Below are 22564 nucleotides of genomic sequence, written 5' to 3' on the forward strand. Positions count from 1 at the left end.
ACTTGTTATTTAGAAATTATCTACTCTAGAGAGACTCTTTTTTTATTGATTCTATGCAGAAGTCTACCGGAAATTAGGTTTGGGCCACAAACATGCCTAATGTTTCTCAAGTCTAGCCTGAGGTTGTTAAGGGAGTTCAAAACTTGTTTACAATATCGCATGTTAATCGGAGCTTCAGCCTCAATGATCAAGGCAAGAACCAGCAAGTGAAACTACAGCAAACAACTACAGTCGTCTGCTGGGTATCTAAAAAATTAAGAAAAGATGAAAGGGGACTGCAGGACTAGTGACAGATCTACTCGCCTCCTTAAGTTAAAAAAAGATCAGCTCATGTATCCCCAGGTGTTTAAAGTAGTTACACTCAACACATTTCACAACAGATCCGCATTTCAGTAATGCTATTTGGCGTCATAAGACGCCCCACACAAACCCACCCCACTATGATGTATAAATAAGTCATGTTAGGAAAACTCTTTGGATATCATGCAAAAAAAGATTTGGTATGCTTTTCAGCTGTGGCCTCTTAAAGGACCATGATGTTTGTCCTGATAGAGAAATGATTGAGGGTATTTCAGGACATACTGTTTGATTCCATTGTACTTCACAGAGGAGACTTTGAGCCGTAATAAATCATATTTTCCCATTTAGGCTTTGGATTAAATCGGATTATTATTATACAGTAATACAACTGTATTAGTCACCCCTGACATTTAAATATGTTCAAACACACAGTTCATTGCTTATCATTATTATCTAGGTCACAAGTTATTAAGTTTAGCGTGAGCAGTCTTGTGATGTATTGGTAAGTGTTACAATTATGCATCAAATAGGTGACACATATATTACACACACACACACACACACACACACACACACTCATTCTGGTTTCCATGTTTTGTGGGGACATTCCATAGACGTAATGCATTTTATACTGTACAAACTGTATATTCTATTCCCCTTACCTACCCCATTCCCTAACCCCAACCATCACAGAAACCTTTCTACTACTTCACATTTTCATGAAACATCATTCTGTTTGATTTATAAGCTTGTTTCCTCATGGGGACGTGAAAATGTCCCCACAAGGTCACAAAAACACTGGTATTCCTATCTTTTTGGGGGGGACAATTGGTCCCCACAACGTGATAATTACCAGGTACACACACACACACACACACACACACACACACACACACACACACACACACACACACACACACACACACACACACACACACACACACACACATATATACCCTGTGTAAAGTTTGATCAATTAAAAAATTATTTCAATTAGTAACACCTACATTATTTATTTTTTCAACTTAAATTGACTAAAATAGTACTTAATAGTAATCACTGTTATTAAGAACATGCCGATAAAATGCCTTTGCATGTTTTCTTTAATAATTTAGACTTATTTCTATATACACAAGGTCACAAAAACACTGGTATTCCTATCTTTTTGGGGGGGACAATTGGTCCCCACAACGTGATAATTACCAGGTACACACACACACACACACACACACACACACACACACACACACACACACACACACACACAAACAAACACATATATACCCTGTGTAAAGTTTGATCAATTAAAAAATTATTTCAATTAGTAACACCTACATTATTTATTTTTTCAACTTAAATTGACTAAAATAGTACTTAATAGTAATCACTGTTATTAAGAACATGCCGATAAAATGCCTTTGCATGTTTTCTTTAATAATTTAGACTTATTTCTATATACACAAAATAAAAATGCACCAGTGCTGCATGCAAGTTTAATAAAAAAGTTTATTTAAAAGTCCATTGAACCTACTATTTGAAATTAACTCATTCCCCGCCAGCCATTTTTTGAAAAGTTGCCTGTCAGCATTTTTTGTGATTTTCACAAAAGTTTCACAAAATGCCTTCCAGGAAAATTGTCTTCTATAAATATATAAACATACAAATATATCAAATGAAAGAACAGACCCTCTGCTTTCAAACAAACAAACAAATAAACAAACAAACAAAATGGGGAAAAAAACTTTTCATTCTATATTTTTTTCTCTTCTTATAAACACTTACAATGGGTATTTTTCATTAAAAATACAACCTTTTTTTAGAAAAAAGCTGAAATAATTAAATTTTTGTGAAGGAATTTTGTTAGAGATCAGATTCAGAAAGATTATCAAAACATACACAGAGTTTAAAATTGGTAAATAACGTTTTGGCTTCAGTTTTTTAGTCATCTTAGTGGATAATCACGGTATTGCAGATTAACATAAACATTCATCAGGAACACGTTTTTTATGCAAATGTTTTCTCTTACTTGACGAGATAACTCATCAATGTCGAGGAAAGAGTTAATTTATTATACTAATAATTATTTAAATTGTTAAATTCAAGTAAAGCTATGAATATGAATTTATTTTTGTACAGTGTAGCTTTTATACAATTTTGCATTGTTTTAATGCAGTTTTACAGCAAATACATGTTTACAGCAAATAGCAAAATGTTAGTACAGATAAGAAAAAAACAGAAAATTATGAAATGCAAAGAATATATAATAGGTAATAAGTATGACAAAAATTGTTTATTGGTTTTTAATCAGATTGCTATATTCATAGTGCTATCTATCAAAAGTTTCATTTCAATGCTATTTTAGCTTACGTGAAAATTAAGATAAAAGAAGAAACAATATAAAAACAGAAAAATGTTAAAAGGATAGTTCACCCAAAAATGTAAATTTTGTCATAATTCTCTCATCCTCATCATGTTGATCTAAACTGGCATGAGTTTTTTTTTTTTTTTTTCTGATGAACACAAAAGAAGACACCTTGATAAACGATGGCAAGCACACAGCTGATTGTAACCATTGACTTCCATGGTAACAAAAACAAATATTATGGAATTCAAAGTGTACCGTATTTGTTTGCCTACTATGGAAGTCAATGGTTACAATCAGCTGTGTGCACACCATCATTCCTCAAAATATCCTCATTCGTGTTCATCAGAAAAAATAATTTCATACAGGTTTAAAACAACATGAGGATGAGAAAATGATGGCTGAATTCTCATTTTTTTGGGTGAACTATCCCTTTAAGCATTGCATAAACATAGCAAGTAGCCTTTAGTTTACGCCACAGCTTTTGCTTCTTTATTTGCAGGCATTATTTGCTTCTTGCACAAGCACATTTATATCCTTGCACGTACTTCATTTCTTTTCACAAAAGTCATGTGTTGCAGTATTGTGTGTTGCACCTCAATCTGACGTTTTTTCCACTTGCTGCCCATCTCTAGTGAACGCAGGAGCGTGGAGAGGTTTGGGAGGGTCTGCGATATGGAAGAAGATCCTGGGAAAGAGGCAGAGTCGTGACCATTGATACTGGAGGAGCCCTCGTGTCTCTCGACAAGCTGTCTAGCCCTCTGGTACTCTGCGTGCACTTGTGAAGGTACGAAACCGATCAAACCCATCATCCTTTGAATAAGAACACAAAAAATAAGCAACGAAAACGTACAAATAAACAGTGATGCATTCAATTCAGAGTAATGATAGGGTTAATCTCAATAAAAGATAATCGTTTTGTTTGTGTGCTTACATGTCTCTTAGGCTTTTTCTTATAGTGGACAAGAAAATGTTAAATACAAAGACCACAAACAGTTTAACACCCTGATAGACCCAGTATGTCACAGTCACAGCGTGTTTGATCCAATTCTGATACCTTCAAAACAAAAACAAAAACCAGACATCATCCTTCAAAACACTGGCACACAAATCACTTTTTTTCACAGGTTTGACTTCAATGACACTGCACATTTGCTTTTGTTTTGTTTTTGCATGTCTTGTGATTAATCTCCATTGAAACTTTGTGTAAATAATAAGAGTTTTTTTTTGGGGGGGGGGGGGTAAATTTTTTTCAAATTTAATGGTCCAGTGTGTTTTAGCGGTGAGATCGCGAATTGTAACCAACAGCTCAGTTCACCTCCCCTTCAAAACGCATAGAGAAGCTACGGTAACCATCACAGGACAAACATGTAGTTTGCGCTTTGTAGTTTGTATGTTAATACTGTAAAACTGTAAGGGGGCCACAATGTAAATAAAAATGACTCATTCTAAGGAAATAAAAGATTACAGTTCATTTTGTACGATCTTTATGCACCACTGAAATTATAGTTATGTATATTAAATTTCATTTCTGTCAAGAGATCCTCCACAAAGTTACACAATGCACCTTTAAATTAGGCTTACTTTATGAAAATGGACATTTTGAAGATAAAATCGGATTCAGTACCTCTCGGCAAAGGCTGTGGCGCCCCATATTGGCAGTGTGAACAGGAAAAGCAGGAACGATAGTGTCCGTTGCGATAAGGAAACAGTCGGATCACTCAGAATCTCCAGCTGACCCACGATATTACACAGCAGCACTAAAACAGATAATTGTCTTCAGTGCTCTGTCTATGATTAATAATATGAAATGGAAACCACAAAATACCTTCCTGAACTTTCACAGTGGATTTCTGATGTACTTCCGGCTCCTGGCGGGATGGACCGGTGGATGAGCAGACCCCTTTGATGCTCTTCTTCTCTGTGTGATCCATCTTCTGAAACTCCTCCTGCTGGTCTTGTTCCTCTGCGCTGTCAGTTTGCGTCAACATCCAGTGATCAGAGCTCAGAGAATCGGACGTCCCAGAATCATCAGACACATCTGATTCAATTCTATTGTCAGGGTACAACTGCAAAGCTCCTGTTGAGGTGTGTAAGACAATTGGTAAACATATAAAACACCTGAAATGTTAAAAGGGGACATGTCACAAGACTTTTTTAAGATGTCAAATAAATCTTTGGTGTCCTCAAAGTACATACAGTATGTGAAGTTCTAGCTGAATATATATAGATCATTTATTATAACATGTTAAAATTGACACTTTGTAGGTGTGAGCAAAAATGTGCCGTTTTGGGTGTGTCCTTTAACATGCAAATGAGTTGATCTCTGCACTAAATGACAGTGATAATGTTGGATAGTGCAGATTAAGGGGCGGTATTATCCCCTACTGACATCACAAGGGGAGCCAGATTTCAAATTCCTATTTTTTCACATGCTGGCAGAGAATGGTTTACCAAAACTAAGTTACTGGGTTGATCTTTTTCACATTTTCTAGGTTGATAGAAACACTGTGAACCCAACTATAGCACTTAAACATGAAAAAAGTCAGATTTTTATGATATGTCCCCTTTAAAACATTAAACTAACAGACACAAATTTTGAAGGATGTTGGTTCCTGAAAGCATAAACTTTCGAATATGAGGGGTCACACTCACTGCTCCGCTGCAGAAAGTAAATGGTATCTTGGTATCCGCTGTAGAACGCCTTCTTTAAAATCTGCCAGGTAACAAGATACGCATTGTAAATCATTTTAGTGGAAGCTGCCATGTGCAGTGCATTACAAGTTATACATTTTATCGGTAGCCTGTGTTCCCTGGGGATTGACCTTGGCTTTTGCACTGCTATAATACTGTAGGATTATGAGGATCTTTTTTTAACTGATACAGCCACACCACAAAATAAACAAAGATGACATTTGGAACAACATAACTGAGCAAATGATAAATGAATTTTCATTTTTGCATGAAGAATCCATTATGGTCATGTGTGATGTATGCATATGTTGGGACTCACTCTCCAGTCTCGTGGGAACATGGCGTCTATCAGTCTGATGAAGTTGGGCAGGGAACAATAGAAGGAGAGCTGCTGGATGATGACATCACAGAGGGTGGTGGAGGTGTCAGAGGGACAGATGTCCATCTCTCCAGCGAATGGGGAGATGGTGAGGGTGGGCGATGAGTCTTCAAAGGGCTGAATGTTTGTGAAACCGCCATCCATGTAGTGCTAGAAAAAAAATGTGTTCTTTTTAGTTTATTTCAAGCTGGAGTTCTTTGAAAAACTGATGCCATATTATAACAAGTCTTTACTCACCTCGCCTTTATACTGCGGTGGGATTGTGCCAGAGTATAAAGGGACAAAGCAACTACACAAAAGTGCCTTAAAAGGGAGAGAAAAGAACCATTTAAGTAACGTGTGAAGTCATATTCTCAACTGAATCCGAGATCTTTTATTTCATAGACACTTGTCATTAAGTTTATCTGAAGAAGTACTAAAGATTTTGTGTATATTAGGTTTAAAGTTAGTGTGTGAAAATAGTACTGAGTGTACTTAAATGGGACATATCATATAAAACAGACTTTTCCATGTTTAAGTGCTATAATTGGGTCCCCAGTGCTTCTATCAACCTAGAAAATGTGAAAAAGATCAACCCAGTAACTTAATTTTGGTAAACCATTCTCTGCAAGCATGTGAAAAAATAAGTCACTGAAATTTGGCTTCCCTTGTGATGTCAGAAGGGAATAATACCGCCCCTTAATCTGCACTATACAACCACGGCATTGCCATTTAGTGTAGATATCAGCTCATTTGCATTTAAAGGACAAACCCAAAAACGGCACATTTTGCTCACACCTACAAAGTGGAAATTTTAACATGCTAGAATAAATTATCTAGATGATATTTTGAGCTAAAACTGCACACATATGTACTCTGGAGACACCAAAGATTTAATTGACATTTAAAAAGTCTTGTAAAATGTCCCCTTTAAAGTATATTTAAGTGCACTTTTTTCACCTTGGATGCTATATCTATTGTACATCTATTTTTAAAATCGCCATGAAACAGAAGTAGCGATTGTTTAATTTTTCCTGAAGTGACGTATATCCAAGTGAAACGGCTTCTGAAATGTAAAAAAAATGCAGGATTGGACTTCAATTTGTCCATTGAGTACTGATTGGATTGTTTGAAGTTGAAAGTCATCTAATAACTGTGATCTTTTCCCGGGCTCCGTTCAGTTGCCATAGCTCGTGACCGGAAGTAAAAAAAAGATTGTTTTGAGAAGGGGATGAGATTAGCATTTTTTTTTTGATTGTAGATTATGAGGATATATTAATTTTTAAGAAACAATGAAGCTCATAGATAAGTCATTTGTAATAAACACCACATTATTCCCCCCAAAAATAATAGTTTTTAATTTTTATTTAATTGTGACTTTAAGTGTTCTTTGCTTGTATGATGTTCTTGTGCTATTTTTAAATAAATGCAACTGAGTATAAATATTTGCTGCAATTAAAGTTTTAAGTACGCCTTGCTATTTATATTGCCCTTAAAATTTGTGGAGGCAATTTGATGTGAGGCTTACTTTTATAAGGTCATTGTTGGAATGAAATTCCGACACCAGAACATTTATTCCATCTGGGATGCGCGTCATGGAAATGTGTAAACGACCACTGGCCAGACTGTGGGCATTATCGGGCAGAGATCGCTGCAGTGTGACCTCCAGCCATCTGTAAACATCAGCCGTGGGGTTCAGCAGACCGAGTGGGAGTTGTTTTGTAAATCTCACAAATTCCAACAGATTGTCTCGCATGCGACCTACATGTATAGAAAAGAGAGGGTTTGATGATGCGTTGTTCATATATAATCAATTATAGCCATTTAATAAAGACTAACGGTTACATGCCATTTGGATCAGCCTTTTTTATAAAAGCTGTCACTAGGGCAGTACCAGCTGTGACATACCAATATGTACCCTGGAGGTACTGTACTACTAATATGCACACTTTAGGGGCTTTTGAGTACTTTTTTAAAGGGTCCCACCTCCCCTGAGCAGTTTTTCTACCTTTTTCTGAATTCTCAGTCAATAATAACCAAAAAGATTATAAATAAAAATGTCTATATTACCTAGATTTGATCCACAGACCACAGCTGCAGCAACAAGAGAACCTGCAGATGCACCGTAGATCCGTGGAGCACCTCGTAGGATCCATGGCGCATTATCCATAAGACTCTGCGCAACGCCAACTTGATATGTTGCTAAAAAGCCAGAACCACAGAAAGACACTGAGAGGTGTTTATTGTTAGACAGAACGTATAAAGGCGATGACATGTTCAGAACTATCCTGGTGCTGTCTACACACTGCCTTGATGAACTTTTGAGAAATCACATCAATCCACATCGTATAAAAACAGGCGGTCATGGTGTTATTAAACCGAAAAGATTTTAATACAGCAAAAATCCACATTCTCCCTCAAGGACACCAGTAATGATGTGTTTAATCAATTCACGACATGCTGTGTGGAGTATGCATGTCTAATGCATGTCTGTGAAAACTATTTAAGGCGCACCAGAAGTGAATGCCCGCATTAATATTGTCATCAGTATTGGAATGAAATACATCAGATATAATTAAATAAAATTAGTGTTTTTTTAGAATTTGCATAATTTAGATACTGTAATACAAGCACATGCCCCTTATACATCTGTAGAAAAAAATCTAGATTCAGGGCTGGCTTGTGGGGCCCTACACATTCAGAAAATATGTACAAAAGCGGTCACTGAGGAGGTATCCAGGGGCGTTGCTAGGGTCGGATGGGATAGGGGGCTTAGCTAGCTAAGAAGTAGCAGTCTTTTTCGTTTTTTCTTACCATTGTCACTTGGGTTTGGTGTTTTAAAGACTTTCTTTTACATAAAATGACATCATAACCAAAACCCAACTCTAACCCTAATGTCAGGCGACAATTGTTAAAAAAACCCTCTTCTAAACCTAAACAATCTTGACAAACTATATATTGCCAGAAAGCTTTTAGTGTGCAGTTTTCATATTTCATCACCATGTTGAGAGAATTATGACGTAGTGAGAATCAATTTATAAAATGTCACGGGGCCACAGGTAGGCCAAATTTGTTTTTACATATTTATAACACTAAACCCCTTCTCTAAACCTAAAAAACTATATATCACCGGAAAGCTCTCAGAATGTCGTTTTCATATTTCAAGGTCATCTGTTAATAGAAATAAGGTAGTGACAGTTTTTTTGTTACATGACCCCCCTCCCATAGGAATGCATGTTAATTATTGTATATTCATAAAACTATCCTATTATAAATCTTTAAAAATGTTGACAAACTATATATTATTGGAAAGCTCTTAGAATGTAGTTTTCATATTTTAAAACATTTTAGCAGTAATAATAAATCAGTGAGAGTAATTGAATAATTTGTGCCGAGAGTATGCAGCAAACCATTGACACCTAGTGGCCGTTGTTGGTAAAACCACTAAAAGTGTGACACAAACCTCATTTTTTTGTGATTTTAACTTGAAATTTGGATCAGAACTACTTGGACTTATGGCTTCATGTTTGCATTATTACTTTTGTTAAACATTTACATTTTTATAATTTTATTTATAAAATGAATATGTTATGGAATTATTTTTTATTTATTAAAATAAATGTAAACTGCTATAACAATTTATAAACTGACACTTCTGTGAAAACCCCCAAAGTGTTTTCTTTAAAACAAGACCAAGATTAGGCTTCTAGACACCATAACATGCAAGAGTTATATTAATTTGAAGGTGTCTATCACATTTTCACTCCCCCCCTCACAGGGTATTTGCAGCACTTAAGGGGTTAAAAATAGAAAAACAATTGAGTAACCTATACGTAAAACTGACACGGAAAAGTCTGTGGTACAGACACGGAAAAATGCGGACATCCGTGACAATGACAGGATAAATGAGCAAAATATTTAATAATTAATAATTTGTAAGATTTTTATTACGATATTAAAGGCGGACGAAGTCCACGATGTTTGAAAAATGCTTTGGAAAAGGAGACGGGCCGACTACCAAAACCCACTTATAGCCAATCAAATCAAATCAAATGCCGGGTTGCGTATGTGTGGGGCGGGTCTATCAACAGAAGGTCCAGATTCTATTGGGGTAGGGGCGTGTTTGTTTAGGTGATTTCAAATATCAACATTGGCACAAACATCATGGACTCCGCCTTTAATTGTAATGTGAACATAAAACTAAAAGATCATTAAAAAACGTTCACTCACAGTATTTATTTGTTTGTCCTCATAGTGGTTGTCTTGTTTCTTTTTTATGTCTTTTTTCCTCACTTCTGCATGTCTTTTTCTTTCTACTGTATTTCTCTTTCATTTTATGTAGCTTTTTTCTTATTTGTATTTTCTATATATTCCGTCCGTTGCCTGGCTGACTTCTTCAACCTGACAAAATGTTAGATTGTAAAATTTCCAACAGCATTATTCTAACATAACTGCATTTACAGGCTTTATTTCTCTTTATTTTATTAATCTTTTTTTACAGGCATAGAAATTGGCATTGTAAGCTGTGAAAGGTTATTAAGCTTAATATGTTCGTTGTTTTATTATTACCTGATGAATGACGATTTATTTTCAATGACTCTGTGTTGTCAACACTGCCACCTGCAGGCCATAACATAAGCAGAGTTTCACGTTTGTGCTTGGGGGGCATCTACCGGCAAACAAGTGTACTGCAATACTTTGAGAGTGCGGCTTCTTACTTTTTAAAATATGATTCAAGTTACTCAGTCTATCAGGTAAAATATCAAGACTAAACAAATACAATCATAGGTGGCTCATGTATGTGAGGGCAGTGCCCCAATGCCTCCCACCCAAAACTCACACTATACTGTATTGAATGATAAGTTGGATCAACTTAAAACCAGTGAAGTTTTTCACCTAAAGTGGCATTTTAAGTTGAACATCATTACATTTTTTAAGTGTTACCAATTGAACTAATATTTAAGTTGATCCAACTTTTCCATTTTTACAGTGTATGTAAAAGGGCGCTTTTATTATCTATTATAATAAAAATAAGCACTGATCTACCACAGAGAGACAGATTTTGTGTACCAGGAAAATAAATTAAAAAATAATTATAATAATAATAAAATCTTTACTTTTTTAATTGCTTAAAAGAATAGGTGCTAAAGCCCCCCCCAACACCACTGATTGAAACCACAAGATATTTATTAAAGCAAGTTCATTTTAATTTCCTTAAAAAAATTCTGAATCAGTTTAAGAGTTTAGTTAATTATCAAACTGACAGATTTCATTGTACACATTATTCAACTGAATAAACAAAATATAATAAACAATATAATGATATTGTTAAATCCCAAAACTGTAGAAACATTGCACATTTTTACAACCTGCGAGAAAATTGTTTCATTAAATTTATCCCCATCAGAAAGTTGAAAACCATGAAAAGTTCATAGAAACTATATCCTTATTGCCTTAAGTTAGTGTTGTTTACTGTAGTTTTACTCAAAATATTACTCTCAGATTAATTTAAAAGCGATCTTTCTGATCACGAACTTTAAACCCAAACAGCTCCTAATGTCTTACTGAGTCCATTGGTACCTACAGGATATAACTCATCATCACTGATCATGTAGACAGCAGTTTAGACTGCAAACAGGACATTCACATTGATGAAAGATCAGGAGTGTTCCACTCATGTTCATTTGTTACAGAGATTATGCTGATCCTAGATCAGATTGTAATGGAAGTGGTGATATGCTGAAGTTGTGTTCAGAGTAGGGGCTCAGGGAGGTGGGGGACGATTCAGGTGAAACTTCCAAGGCATCTTCTCTATTATCAGGAGATATGGGACTGTCAGGAGACTCTGAAGGTTCTGTCCGTTCTGTCCTGGCTTGCATTATTTCATCAGGGGTTTTCAGAAACCTGTGGTAAAGAAAGAATTGAGGAGCGAAAGAATTTTACAAACATTTGAGTAATGATGATTTATCAGCCAGGAATATAATAATGAAAATTAAAAAAACTCACCGGAAGAGTAATCTCTGCCCAGTTTCTTTTTTGATAATGTTGAGCTTGTAGTAATGGCGCAGTGCTCTTGACATTTTCTCATATGTCATATTGACTCGGTTCTGCAATTCAAAACCAACAAATGCAAACACTGTTCATGCATTTATGCATTTAGCAGACACTTTAATACTGCACTATTAATGTATACAATTTATCAGCTTGTTTTTTCCTGAACCCCTGATCTAAGCGTTGCTCTGCAATAGTGATGTTATGTTCGTGAACGAATCGTTCTTTTTAAACGAATCTTTTAGGTGAACGGATCGTTCTCGTTCACGCCATCCATTGACTCATATTTCTCATTCACTGAAATTTCCCTCCCTTCTTGAGGAGCACGGACAAATGAAGCACAGCTTTCTTTCTGCCTTCAAAGAGTGACAAAAGTACAAGCCAATGGCAATCGAATATGAGCTGTGGCCGAGCATATGATTGGCTAAACGTACTGAATGAATACGCCCTTCACTGACCGAGCCGCTGTTTTGAGTCTGAACGAACGAGAGAGAGATCGCGTTCTTAAACAAACTGAATGACTGGTACAAGTTACAACCTAAAGAATGAGAGGGATCTTACAAAAAAGCGAGTGCAATGTAAACAATCCTGTGAAAGAATCATGTGGTTTTGTTTTAGTAAAGTTATAGTAACCATATTTAGGCGGGCTTATTTACCTTAATACAAATGATTATCAAGGTAATTACTGTAGAAAAATTTTGTATTTCTGTTTAATATAGTTTTACTACAACTATCTTGGTCACTCTGGTTACTGTAGTAAAAATAAATTAAATGTGTGGCAGCTGTTGTTCCGTTACCATGAGCCAATCGTCTATATAAGTTTGAGCTGCTGAACGAATCCACCCTTTCACTGAACTTTAACGTTAGTCAGTCATCTGCGTCTGAACGAAGTCTTGAACGACATGACCGAAACTATATGATTCGTGAACGAGGATCTGATGACTGACTGAACCAGAGGAGGCATGCCAATCACTCACAGCACGAGAGTCTTTATTTACAACAAATCCAGATTAGATGTACTATAAATGTACGTAGCTTGATAAAATTATGCTTAGTATTTCACAATTTGAGCTTTAATAAAAACTAATGAGTTTTTGCAAAAAGTCTTTCATTGTCTTATAACACATAATGACACGCATCTTCGCCACCTATTGGCGTATTTATGTAAAATTAAGAAATGGTCACTGAACGAATCAGTGAACGAATCTGAACGAATCATTTTGGTGAACGAACTGAAAATGAACGAGTCACCTAAATGAACTAAAATTTCCATCACTACTCTGCAAACTGACTTATGGACATAAAAATAACCTAAAAAAAAGACTAGTTGGCCTCTCTTGTTACCTTGTGGTTGCCCCACAGTCTTGCCAGTCCATTGGGATCCACCACCCTGAAGGTCATTGTGTTCGGGTCCTCCCAGCGGATGTAGGCCTCATACCTGCTGTCCGACAGCAGGTGGTACACGTAGTCCCATAAGAGTTTGCAATCTGATGACAAAATGGAGTGATGTTTTATTTTACAATATTAGACACTTTGCAGTGGGCAGCAGGCACTTATTTTGACAAAACACGTGATGCACACACATAATTTGAATTTGCGCCCCTCGGATGAGCAATCACAAGCCGCCACTGGTCTGATAGCGATATACAGTAAATGTAAATGATATGCTTTATTTATAGCTAAAAACATATAAAAATCAAAAGATTAGTCTTTGTAATTTTTTTTTATTATACTTCGTTTCTATGAGTTAGTAAGTCTGTCTATGATTATAATAAATAAGATGTAAAACAACATGTATGAGTACCTGGAATCTTGCCATTGGCTTCAGATGTGTGTGTGGTGTTTGCTGGCCTTTCGGTTTTACTTGACAAATTGAGTGGTTCATCTTTACAATACAGATCTGAAGGATTTCTTGACTTGTGTACAGGCACCTGCTGAACAGTTTCCTCAGGAGAATGTTGAAAAGGTCCTGCAAAATGTGAATCAAAGAGAGTTGAATGTGAGCTTTGTTATCAGGTATCAACTCATCAATATCTTACATCAACAAATGTAAGACTTGCCATAAGAGATTTTGTCAACCCTAAAGCTTTCTGCTATATTTTGAGGTGTTCAGTTAACCCAAAAATGTATTTACAAAACATTCACATTCATGTATTAGGCCGGCCCGGTACTAGGCTTGCTGGACTGAGGGGGTTGTCAGAAATTTTGGGTGGGCAGCCATAACACTCAATGTAAAATACAGGGATAACGCATTGTGTTTTTTCGTTTCATATGTTAAAGTACTGATCAGTCTATAGGTTATTTAGTGCTGTAACACATCCTGAAGTTTCAGTTTTTCAAAATAAAAGTAAATCGAGTTTAAATGTGAAATCCTGTCAGGATGAAAGTAACAATTGTTACTTTTGTCCCGCTGCCAATACTGTTGTATATGTTGAAAATTGATATTATTCTAATTTGATTTAATTTCATTTTCATAGTGTTCAAACTGTTAAATTTTTTTATTTTCAACAATTTAAGTTTGTACTGTTCACTGAAAAAAAATATTCATTCAATTTACTCAATTTTTTAAGGTAAGTGGTTGCAATCAACTAATTTAAGCTGCATTTAAACAAACAAAAAAATTAGAAAAACAAAACAAAACAAAAAACTTTTGTTTAAATGTAGCTTAAATAAATTGATTGCAACCACTTACCTTAAAAAAAATGTAGTAAATTGAATGAATCATTTTTTTCAGTGTTGGTTGCTTTTGAAACATTGATAAAACTGACATTTAAAATAAAAAAGTATTTTCATTATTTTTTACAAAGATAAATGACAAAATAAATTTGCAGTTACATATTAACAAGGTCATAGTCATGTATATTTAAAGGGGTGGTTCAATGGTATTTCAAGCATTCTGACTTATTAACACAGTTATAGAGTTGTTTCCTCATGCTAAAGGTAGGCAAAGTGTCAAAAAAGCATTTGGGCGTGTTAAAGAGTATTTCTGTGCCGAATGCACTTTGTCAGGGTTCGTACAAGTTTCGGAAAGTTTTTTTCGATTACAGGTCCAACTGACGTTTAACCCTTGTGTGGTGTTCGGGTCTGTGGGACCCGTTTTTAATGTTTACTAAAAGAAAAATTATGCAATTAATTGTTGTTTCAACCTCAGATTCATTGGCCTTGGCTCATTTTCTATAAAGAACATAAAAATAAACAACTTTATAATGACTGTACACTGTACACCCCCCCTACACATTTATATTACATATGTGGTGTTCGGGTCCACTGGACCTGGGGGTAGTAAGAGAGTGAAAATTGAATGTGCTATGTAACTTCACTTTGTTTTTCTCTTATCTGAGACTCCTGTGAGTGCATGAGTGTGTTTGTATTTATGTCTGTACATATGTGATGGATGCATGTCAGAGTTTTGTCCTTCTGCATTTGCTGTAACAGTGCAAAGATACAACATCTTATATATCATGCATGAACACTTGTCTGCCCCCACTGTCCCAAACACTTCACCTTTTGTCTAACAGGAACCATTCTACATTTTACCATTATATCCCTTACAAAAAATAACCATGGTTGTATTATAGTAAAAGTGTAGTAATCATGGTAAACTGGTGTATTGATTACTATTTGTAAAACCATGAGTTACCACAAAACCTATGGTGTGTGTGTTTGTGTGTATGTGATTGTGTGATAGAGAGTGAGAAATAGGGAAAGTAAACTTTCATATCCAAGCATTTTCATCATTTTAGGTTGTAGCCAAAAGCAACACATTGTACTGCAGTGTGTGTGGACATAAGATGGACAGGAAGACAAAGTATACGTCTATAAAATGCAAGAAATGCATATGCAACACAGCTACACAGTAAAAATCTACTTCTTATGTGTTGTGTAGGCTTACATGAACAGGTTATGTGTTCAGTGTGTTATGATACCACATCTTTTCAGATGGGGCTTGTGCTGTGTAGACGGACACAAATGTGTACAATTTCAAACTAAACTATTCAAACGAATTAAACATCAAAGTCATGAAAAACTTATTTGAGATGAAAAAGTGATGAAAATACTTATTTTAGATAAACATCTGAGGGAGAATAGGATTTTCTTCTCTTATTTCATATTATCACAAAATCGAATAGCACTTTAATCTATAAATAGTCCTGTACCAGTGGTAAATTACAAATATTAACCATAAATTCTGTCTATATTACTTGCAATGAGGCTAAAGTAATCATCTGTAAACAGTTATACATAAATTTGTATGACTGCATTGGTTTAAGATACAAATAATACAGTGGGTCCACTAGACCCACAAACATTGTCTAAGTAACAGAAATATGAACACCACACAAGGGTTAAGGGGTTTTCTATACGTATCACTTCTTTATATGGGCACATCCCTCGGAAAACCCCGCCCACCCGTCAATCAGCGTGAGCCGCTAGAGCTTGCAAACATCTTATCACGCCACTCAGCTTTGTTTAATTTCAAATCTCAACAATGGCACGAAAGAAGAAGTGTGTTTTTGGATGTAAGGAGAAGAAAGTCAGCCTAATGAAAACAATGGATATAGTTTATTATCCGGGGTAGCAGCGGAGTTTTGCGTGTGTGTTTGATGCGCTGGATTTACCCAACCGGATCACAAGTTGCATGCGGTAAGTAAGACTTCTGTCTTGTGTTGGAAATAGGCGCGTGCATATTATATAAATGACACGAACATGTAGTGAATCATAAGTTATAAGTGTTGTATAGTGTTGCATGACTCGTACTCGCTCCATTTTTTCGTACGTTATCGGAAAGATTTGGTAAAGCTATTCTTTCTTTTATAAATCTGATTAAACTAAAGACTCTTCGGAGATATAAAGGATGTCATACTACTCTATAGGTACTCCAGATTAACATCAGAAATGCAGAAACAGCGTGTGTTACGTGAGCTTTAATAAAAACAGGTGTAACACAAAAATCTATTTTGTTTTGTTGTGTTACTTTTGACTCAATTGTGTGTTACTTTCATCCCTGCAGGTTGGGTCAAAAGTAACAATTCACTATTTATGTTTAAAGTAAAATTATACTGAAGCCGTTTAAAAATTTTTACTAAATTTCACCTGGTATTGATAGACCACACTTGTGAGTTATTGACCACAGCAAAAATATATCTCTGTCTAAAACATTATCTTTTAAAATTAAGTTTTTCTGAAAAATGGCACTTTCACCCCTGCTCTCTCCTATATAAAACAGATGTTTTACTTTATTTGTCTCCCTCGAACAGAAAATGCATGATTCATATTCTGTGTATATGTCGCAGACATTGGTTGGCGGGAGCTTATACAAATAACGTTTGCCAACGAGGGAGGCTGAACATTTTTATGGGGGCAGAGAGAAAATCAGACCCCAACCCGTAGACCCAAGCTTTGGTATTATACAATTCGGCTTATACAATTCAATATATTGTTTTTTATCAGCATGTGTGTTCCTTGGGAAACGGGCCCATGATCTTTTGCCAACACAATGGTTTAATAAAGCTATACGAACGCTATATACTAGGGATGCACCGATACAAAACTTCTTTACCGACACCAATATTCGATTACTTAAAATGACATCTGCTGTCAATCAAGTGCAGAGCATACAAACTGCAATTCTGTTGTTATTGTCATTGTCACACAGCACAAATTCTGATGCGTCTTTCCACTCCTTTTGTTTGCCAGCATATTATCTTCTCTGTTAATCGGCTGTTTTTAAACAATTGTCTGATAGTGAGAACAAATGCCAATGTTTTGATACAATGGTGCATCCCTACTATATATCAACAATTTCAAATCACATTTTTAAAGCTTTTCTTTGCATCCAAAATGTACATCAAGAACTGACCAGTGTGTATGCCTTGGTGATGGCCACTCTCAACAGATAATGTCGTCTCCTGGCTATGATCTGTGCTCCAGTCAGCTGTTAGTTTTCGTGAATTTACAGGACAAACAGGAACAGTTCTGTTAGAAGGAACACATGGGCCTGTAACAAAGTTTAAACAGGTACTGTGGGTTAGGTTTAGATTTATGGTTACCGTTTATTAAGATTTACAGCTGCCGTTTCAAGGCAAATCGTAAACACTTTCTTATGTCAATACACATTACGCCAGTGAATTAAAATAAGTTGTGCCCTGTGTTTTGAAAGTGAACAGGTATGTCTGATTTAGCCACACCCTTTGGCAGACGCTCTACTTGCTTTGAAACCAGGAAATGCCCTCTTGCATAATGGCACAAAAGCTGTTTAACCCTATGGTGTCCAGTTTGAATAAAAAAGCAGATCGCTATTTGTACAGTACTGTACAGTAATTTTTTATTAATATTTTAATGGCTTCCATAAAATTGGTAAATGTTAATAAATAATTCTTATCATTGCATGTTTATTAAGTATTAAAATAATTATGCTCTAGAACAGGGGTGGGCATTCCCGGTCCTGGAGGGCTGTCCCGCAAAGTTTAGCCTGAACCCTACTCAAACACACCTAAAAAATCTATTTAAATGCTGCAGGATGACTTGAAAAAAATCAATTAGGTGTGTTTGATTATGGGTCGAAGCTAAACTTTGCAGAACAGTGGCTCTCCAGGACCATAAGTGCCCACCCCTGCAAAAAAAGCCTTTTTTGGCTAAAATAAATTGTTGCTGGTTTAAGGCATTTATAAGTTGTTGGATGTTGGCAGTGCACATTTATACATTCATGCACTACACAGCAGTGCTGAACCAAACAATACAAATATGATTTAAGTTACACAAACATGCTTTTAGTAACAGAAGCATACACATAAGAGTGGTTATTGTGGACCATATCCAACATGAGTGTCCAAAACAATTAAGTACAAATAGGAACACATTTAAATGTAAACTAGACACAACTAATGGCAAAAAAATAAGTGTAAAACATTATACTAAATAATCATGCATGCTTAACAGTTATTGCACAAGGCAATATTGCACATATGAGACATTACACCAAAAAGGGGAAATCGAGGTAGTGGGATAGAAAAACGCAATTATGCATTGAAATACTGCAATGCACATATTTGGGAATTATAGTCGTTTATATCCTGTCAGGTGTGTTTACTACAAACTACCTGAAGATTAATTTCTCTCAACTTTGGCACTTATTCAGGAAAAAAAATCCAAGACAAACCAAATGCCTGTTAATAGTGGCATTACATATCATCTTTACACTATATATTAAAGGTCACATTCTTCCTGATCCCATTTTTTAAACCCTAGTTGTGTGTAATGTTAATAGCATGAATAATACCTGTAAAATGATAAAGGTCAAAGTTCACTGCCAGGTGATTTATTTTTTCTTTAACAGAATTCCTCTTTCAAAGCCTCGAACTGCCGGTTTGGACAACAACTTCCTGCTTTAATGACACCACTAGAACAGTTTTTGACTAAACTCCGCCCACATGAATACATCAGTCGCCAGCTAAGCTAACGGCAAGCTAAGCTGCTATCGAATCACAACACACTAAACAAACGACACAATCAGAACTCGTTACGTATTTCTGAAGGAGGGACTTCATAGAACAAGTAAGACATCAGCCCGTTTTGAGGACAGTGAAAACAGCGCTATACAGATAAGTAAAGAGTGTGAAAAATACTGTGTTTTTTTTACACGTGAAACATGAACACATGTTATATTGTGCACTGTCAAAACAATCAAAGCTTCAAAAACACAGAAAGAACGGGACCTTTAAATTTAACCTCACACTGTTCTATTATACAATTATTTTAAGAAACTAACTTGGTAAAATAAAGGTTTGATATGAAAGAAAACGAACGATAATTGTTCACCTGCCATCCCATGCGAGCCGAGCACCTGTTGTGACTGTGTGTTGCAGTTGGACGTGGGGCTGAAGACGGCACATCTTCTCTGCTGCTTCACATGTTGAAGGAGTTCATACAGGACATCACCTACACCCAGCACACACTTATGATGAAATGGCATTAACAGAATGACTAACTATAACTAAATACCTATACTCGCACAGACCAGAGCTGGGACAGCGCAGACGAAAGTCCTCTTTGGTGAGAAGGCAAAGTGCTTTTCCGTTCATCTCAAATGTCTGGTGATCAGCACGCCTCAATGAATATTCCCTCTGGGCCCAGCGCAGCCAGAGATTTACATCTTCCTTATTCCACAAAGAGGGATTTATTCCTGTACGTTAAGAATACATCAATATACAGATCAAATTGTAAAATGGCCGAAGAGTGAGAATTGAGAGATGCTGCAGAAGGAAAGTTTTTTTTTAGCTTCTAACCAAAATTGTGACTAACTGTGTGACTTTTATAAGGCTGCAATATAGTATACAAGTTTGTACTTTTATGATATTTGTGTTGCCTGGTTTGGCTAATAAAGTCTGTAAAATAAGTCACTCTGTAAACTTTCAAAATGGGACAACCCCAGCAGCGGGTTCAAATAAACCAAGAAATGTTTATATTTAAGAGTTTTGAGTTGAAACAACCCAGCATAGGTTAAATTACAACCTATCAGGCTGGACTGGTCTCTTTTTGACCCAATGCTGGGTTGAAAATAACCCAGCAGTGTTTAAAGTGTATTCTACCTGGAGAAAGAAAATAATATTTGTGACATTTTTATGTGGGATCTTACGTAGTCTTCCAGGTAGCTTGCACAGTTCATCCGGGACAGCTTCATATAGAGAGGAAGAGCCATTTTGAGGTTCTGAAACAACTGGAGGACTGAAGACTGGGGGTCCGTTCCCAGTACAGCTCTGTTCAGGGTAAAGGAAAATAACATTGATATGTTATGGGGCGAAAACCTTTGCTATCAAAATTTATGTAGCCTACTCACTGATGCAGTTTTGACCTATAGACTATAACTTCTACTGGGTTATCTTTAACCCAATTCTGGGTAAAAATTGGAGAGGACACATGGTGGGTTATAAATAAAACTTTGCTGGGTTTTTGTTTACTAAACCATGTATAAGTTTATTTAATGACCCAACATGTGTTCTCTCCCAAATTTACCCAGCATTAGGTTTAAAAACAACGTAAGAGAGTATGATATGGATTCGTATTAATGCATTAAAATGTATATAGATCTGTGCTTCTTCTTTTTATATAAACTAAAACAGCCGTTTTCCTGTATCAAAACATGTTCTCAATGCACACAGCAAAAGTGAAAGTAAATATGAGGCACTTAGTTTTTATTTTCATTTTTGAAGTGACTCATAAATTGCAGATAAATTAATGTTGTCAAATAACTTGCTACAATTTTAAGACATGGCTGACACAAACAAAAACTTATTTTAATAACGATTAATTAATAAAATAAATATATATATAGGCTATATAGATTTAAGTCATGCTTACATGAGTGTTGTGTATGTATGTGTTTTACGTCGTGTTTCTCTGTGGCAATGAATACACATTTAAACACATTATCCGATAACAGTTTTAAATGCCATTAAGACTGCGTGTCTACCTCATATCTTACCTTTATTAAAGGTGGCGGTGAGGAAGCGTCACTCATGTTCTTAGATTTAGGCAAACTTTTTTCAAATATTCGCTGATCAATAACTGATCGTCATAAAAAGCACGTAAGAAAGCATTGATGGACGCTTTAAAACGTAGTTTAGTAAAGCTGAGTTTGATTTTTCTTATGCGGATCGTCTGCAATATGAAGAATCCTTCCGGGAAATGAAAACGAAAGAGACCGGATCCGCGAGGGGGGTGTGTACTTCAAATCTCTTTTACACTCCAGGAAAAGAGGATTTTACTACCGTAATAAACTTCGTTCCAGTAGTTAAACCATGGTTACCACAAAATAACAATGTGCTGCAAAAACCACGGTTGAACCATGGTTACGGCAGTAAAACTATGGTTTTGCCAATGTTCAATACACAAATTAAACATAACTACAAAAAAACATGGTAATTTCCGTAAGGGATTAGACTATCGGTTACGTCATCAGATAACACAATGAAAGAATATTGTAACATGCAGGTTGTTCGTGTAACTCACTCTTAAATAATTAATAATAAAAAATAATAAGATAATACAGAATATGTTTTTGTTTTAGAAACTTTAAAAAAACATTTATTATCACTTTTTCGACTCGGCTCGAGACCATCTCTTTTGTCACAATTTGTTATAATACATCAAATTAATATGCAATAAAAAAAACATAACGAATTAATTTCTAACCTTTTAAATGAATCAAGCGCGTAATCAAAAGACGACTGTTGACACTTATACGAGCGTTTGAGACCATTATTAGTGCTATCTTAACACAGGAATAGTTCATCCCCCCAAAATTGCCCATATTTTACTCTAAAACCATTTTTAGTTAAACATTGTTTGACGGTTTTTGTGGGCGGAGTCGTGTTGGGGAAACTACTTTGAAAATGTATGGGAGCCTAAAATAAATACCATGTTAAACCAGTAGAGGGCAATCTCTTTTAATTAATAAATCGGTGCACCTGGGATAGAGAGATAGAGGGACAGCTAGGTGTTTGTATGTACGGGGGAAGCTCAGAGGTTTTTTTAACACATTTGAATGTGGCGGTCTAAATTTTCTTGCTTTTACAACCCTTTTAAAATTAATTGGATAAAGCATTTTCTAAAAAATCCCACATCTATATGGTATTTTATACCTAACTATCTTCTCTAAGGTTGGTGGTATAGAATTCTTACTTTTATGTGATTATGAAATATAAAGAATTCCCTTAATTTTATCTAAATTCCATAAACAAATGCTCTTAGCATGGTCGTTAATTTACAAGCATAATTTCTCCCCGCATAGGTGCTTCATC

At 35.7% G+C, this 22564-nt stretch overlaps 2 protein-coding genes across 2 annotated transcripts; both read right to left on the reverse strand.

Moving 5' to 3' along the window:
* Positions 1-2929: 2929 nt before the first annotated feature.
* Positions 2930-8018, reverse strand: pnpla1 (patatin-like phospholipase domain containing 1). Its single transcript, XM_055189112.2, has 9 exons — positions 7785-8018; positions 7243-7475; positions 5973-6038; positions 5676-5885; positions 5318-5378; positions 4491-4742; positions 4290-4422; positions 3597-3719; positions 2930-3475 (listed from the first exon to the last, which is right to left on the reverse strand). The coding sequence occupies exons 1-9, from the start codon at positions 7987-7989 to the stop codon at positions 3193-3195; spliced, it is 1566 nt and encodes a 521-aa protein (XP_055045087.2). The 5' UTR covers positions 7990-8018; the 3' UTR covers positions 2930-3192.
* A 2882-nt stretch (positions 8019-10900) lies between these two features.
* On the reverse strand, positions 10901-21591 carry etv7 (ETS variant transcription factor 7). Its single transcript, XM_055189176.2, has 9 exons — positions 21247-21591; positions 20401-20521; positions 19783-19947; positions 19584-19703; positions 17626-17763; positions 13570-13734; positions 13110-13252; positions 11721-11821; positions 10901-11618 (listed from the first exon to the last, which is right to left on the reverse strand). The coding sequence occupies exons 1-9, from the start codon at positions 21280-21282 to the stop codon at positions 11411-11413; spliced, it is 1197 nt and encodes a 398-aa protein (XP_055045151.2). The 5' UTR covers positions 21283-21591; the 3' UTR covers positions 10901-11410.
* Between the last annotated feature and the right edge of the window lie 973 nt (positions 21592-22564).

This window comes from Misgurnus anguillicaudatus, chromosome 13 (genome assembly GCF_027580225.2).
Source record: "Misgurnus anguillicaudatus chromosome 13, ASM2758022v2, whole genome shotgun sequence".
NCBI lineage: Eukaryota > Metazoa > Chordata > Actinopteri > Cypriniformes > Cobitidae > Misgurnus > Misgurnus anguillicaudatus.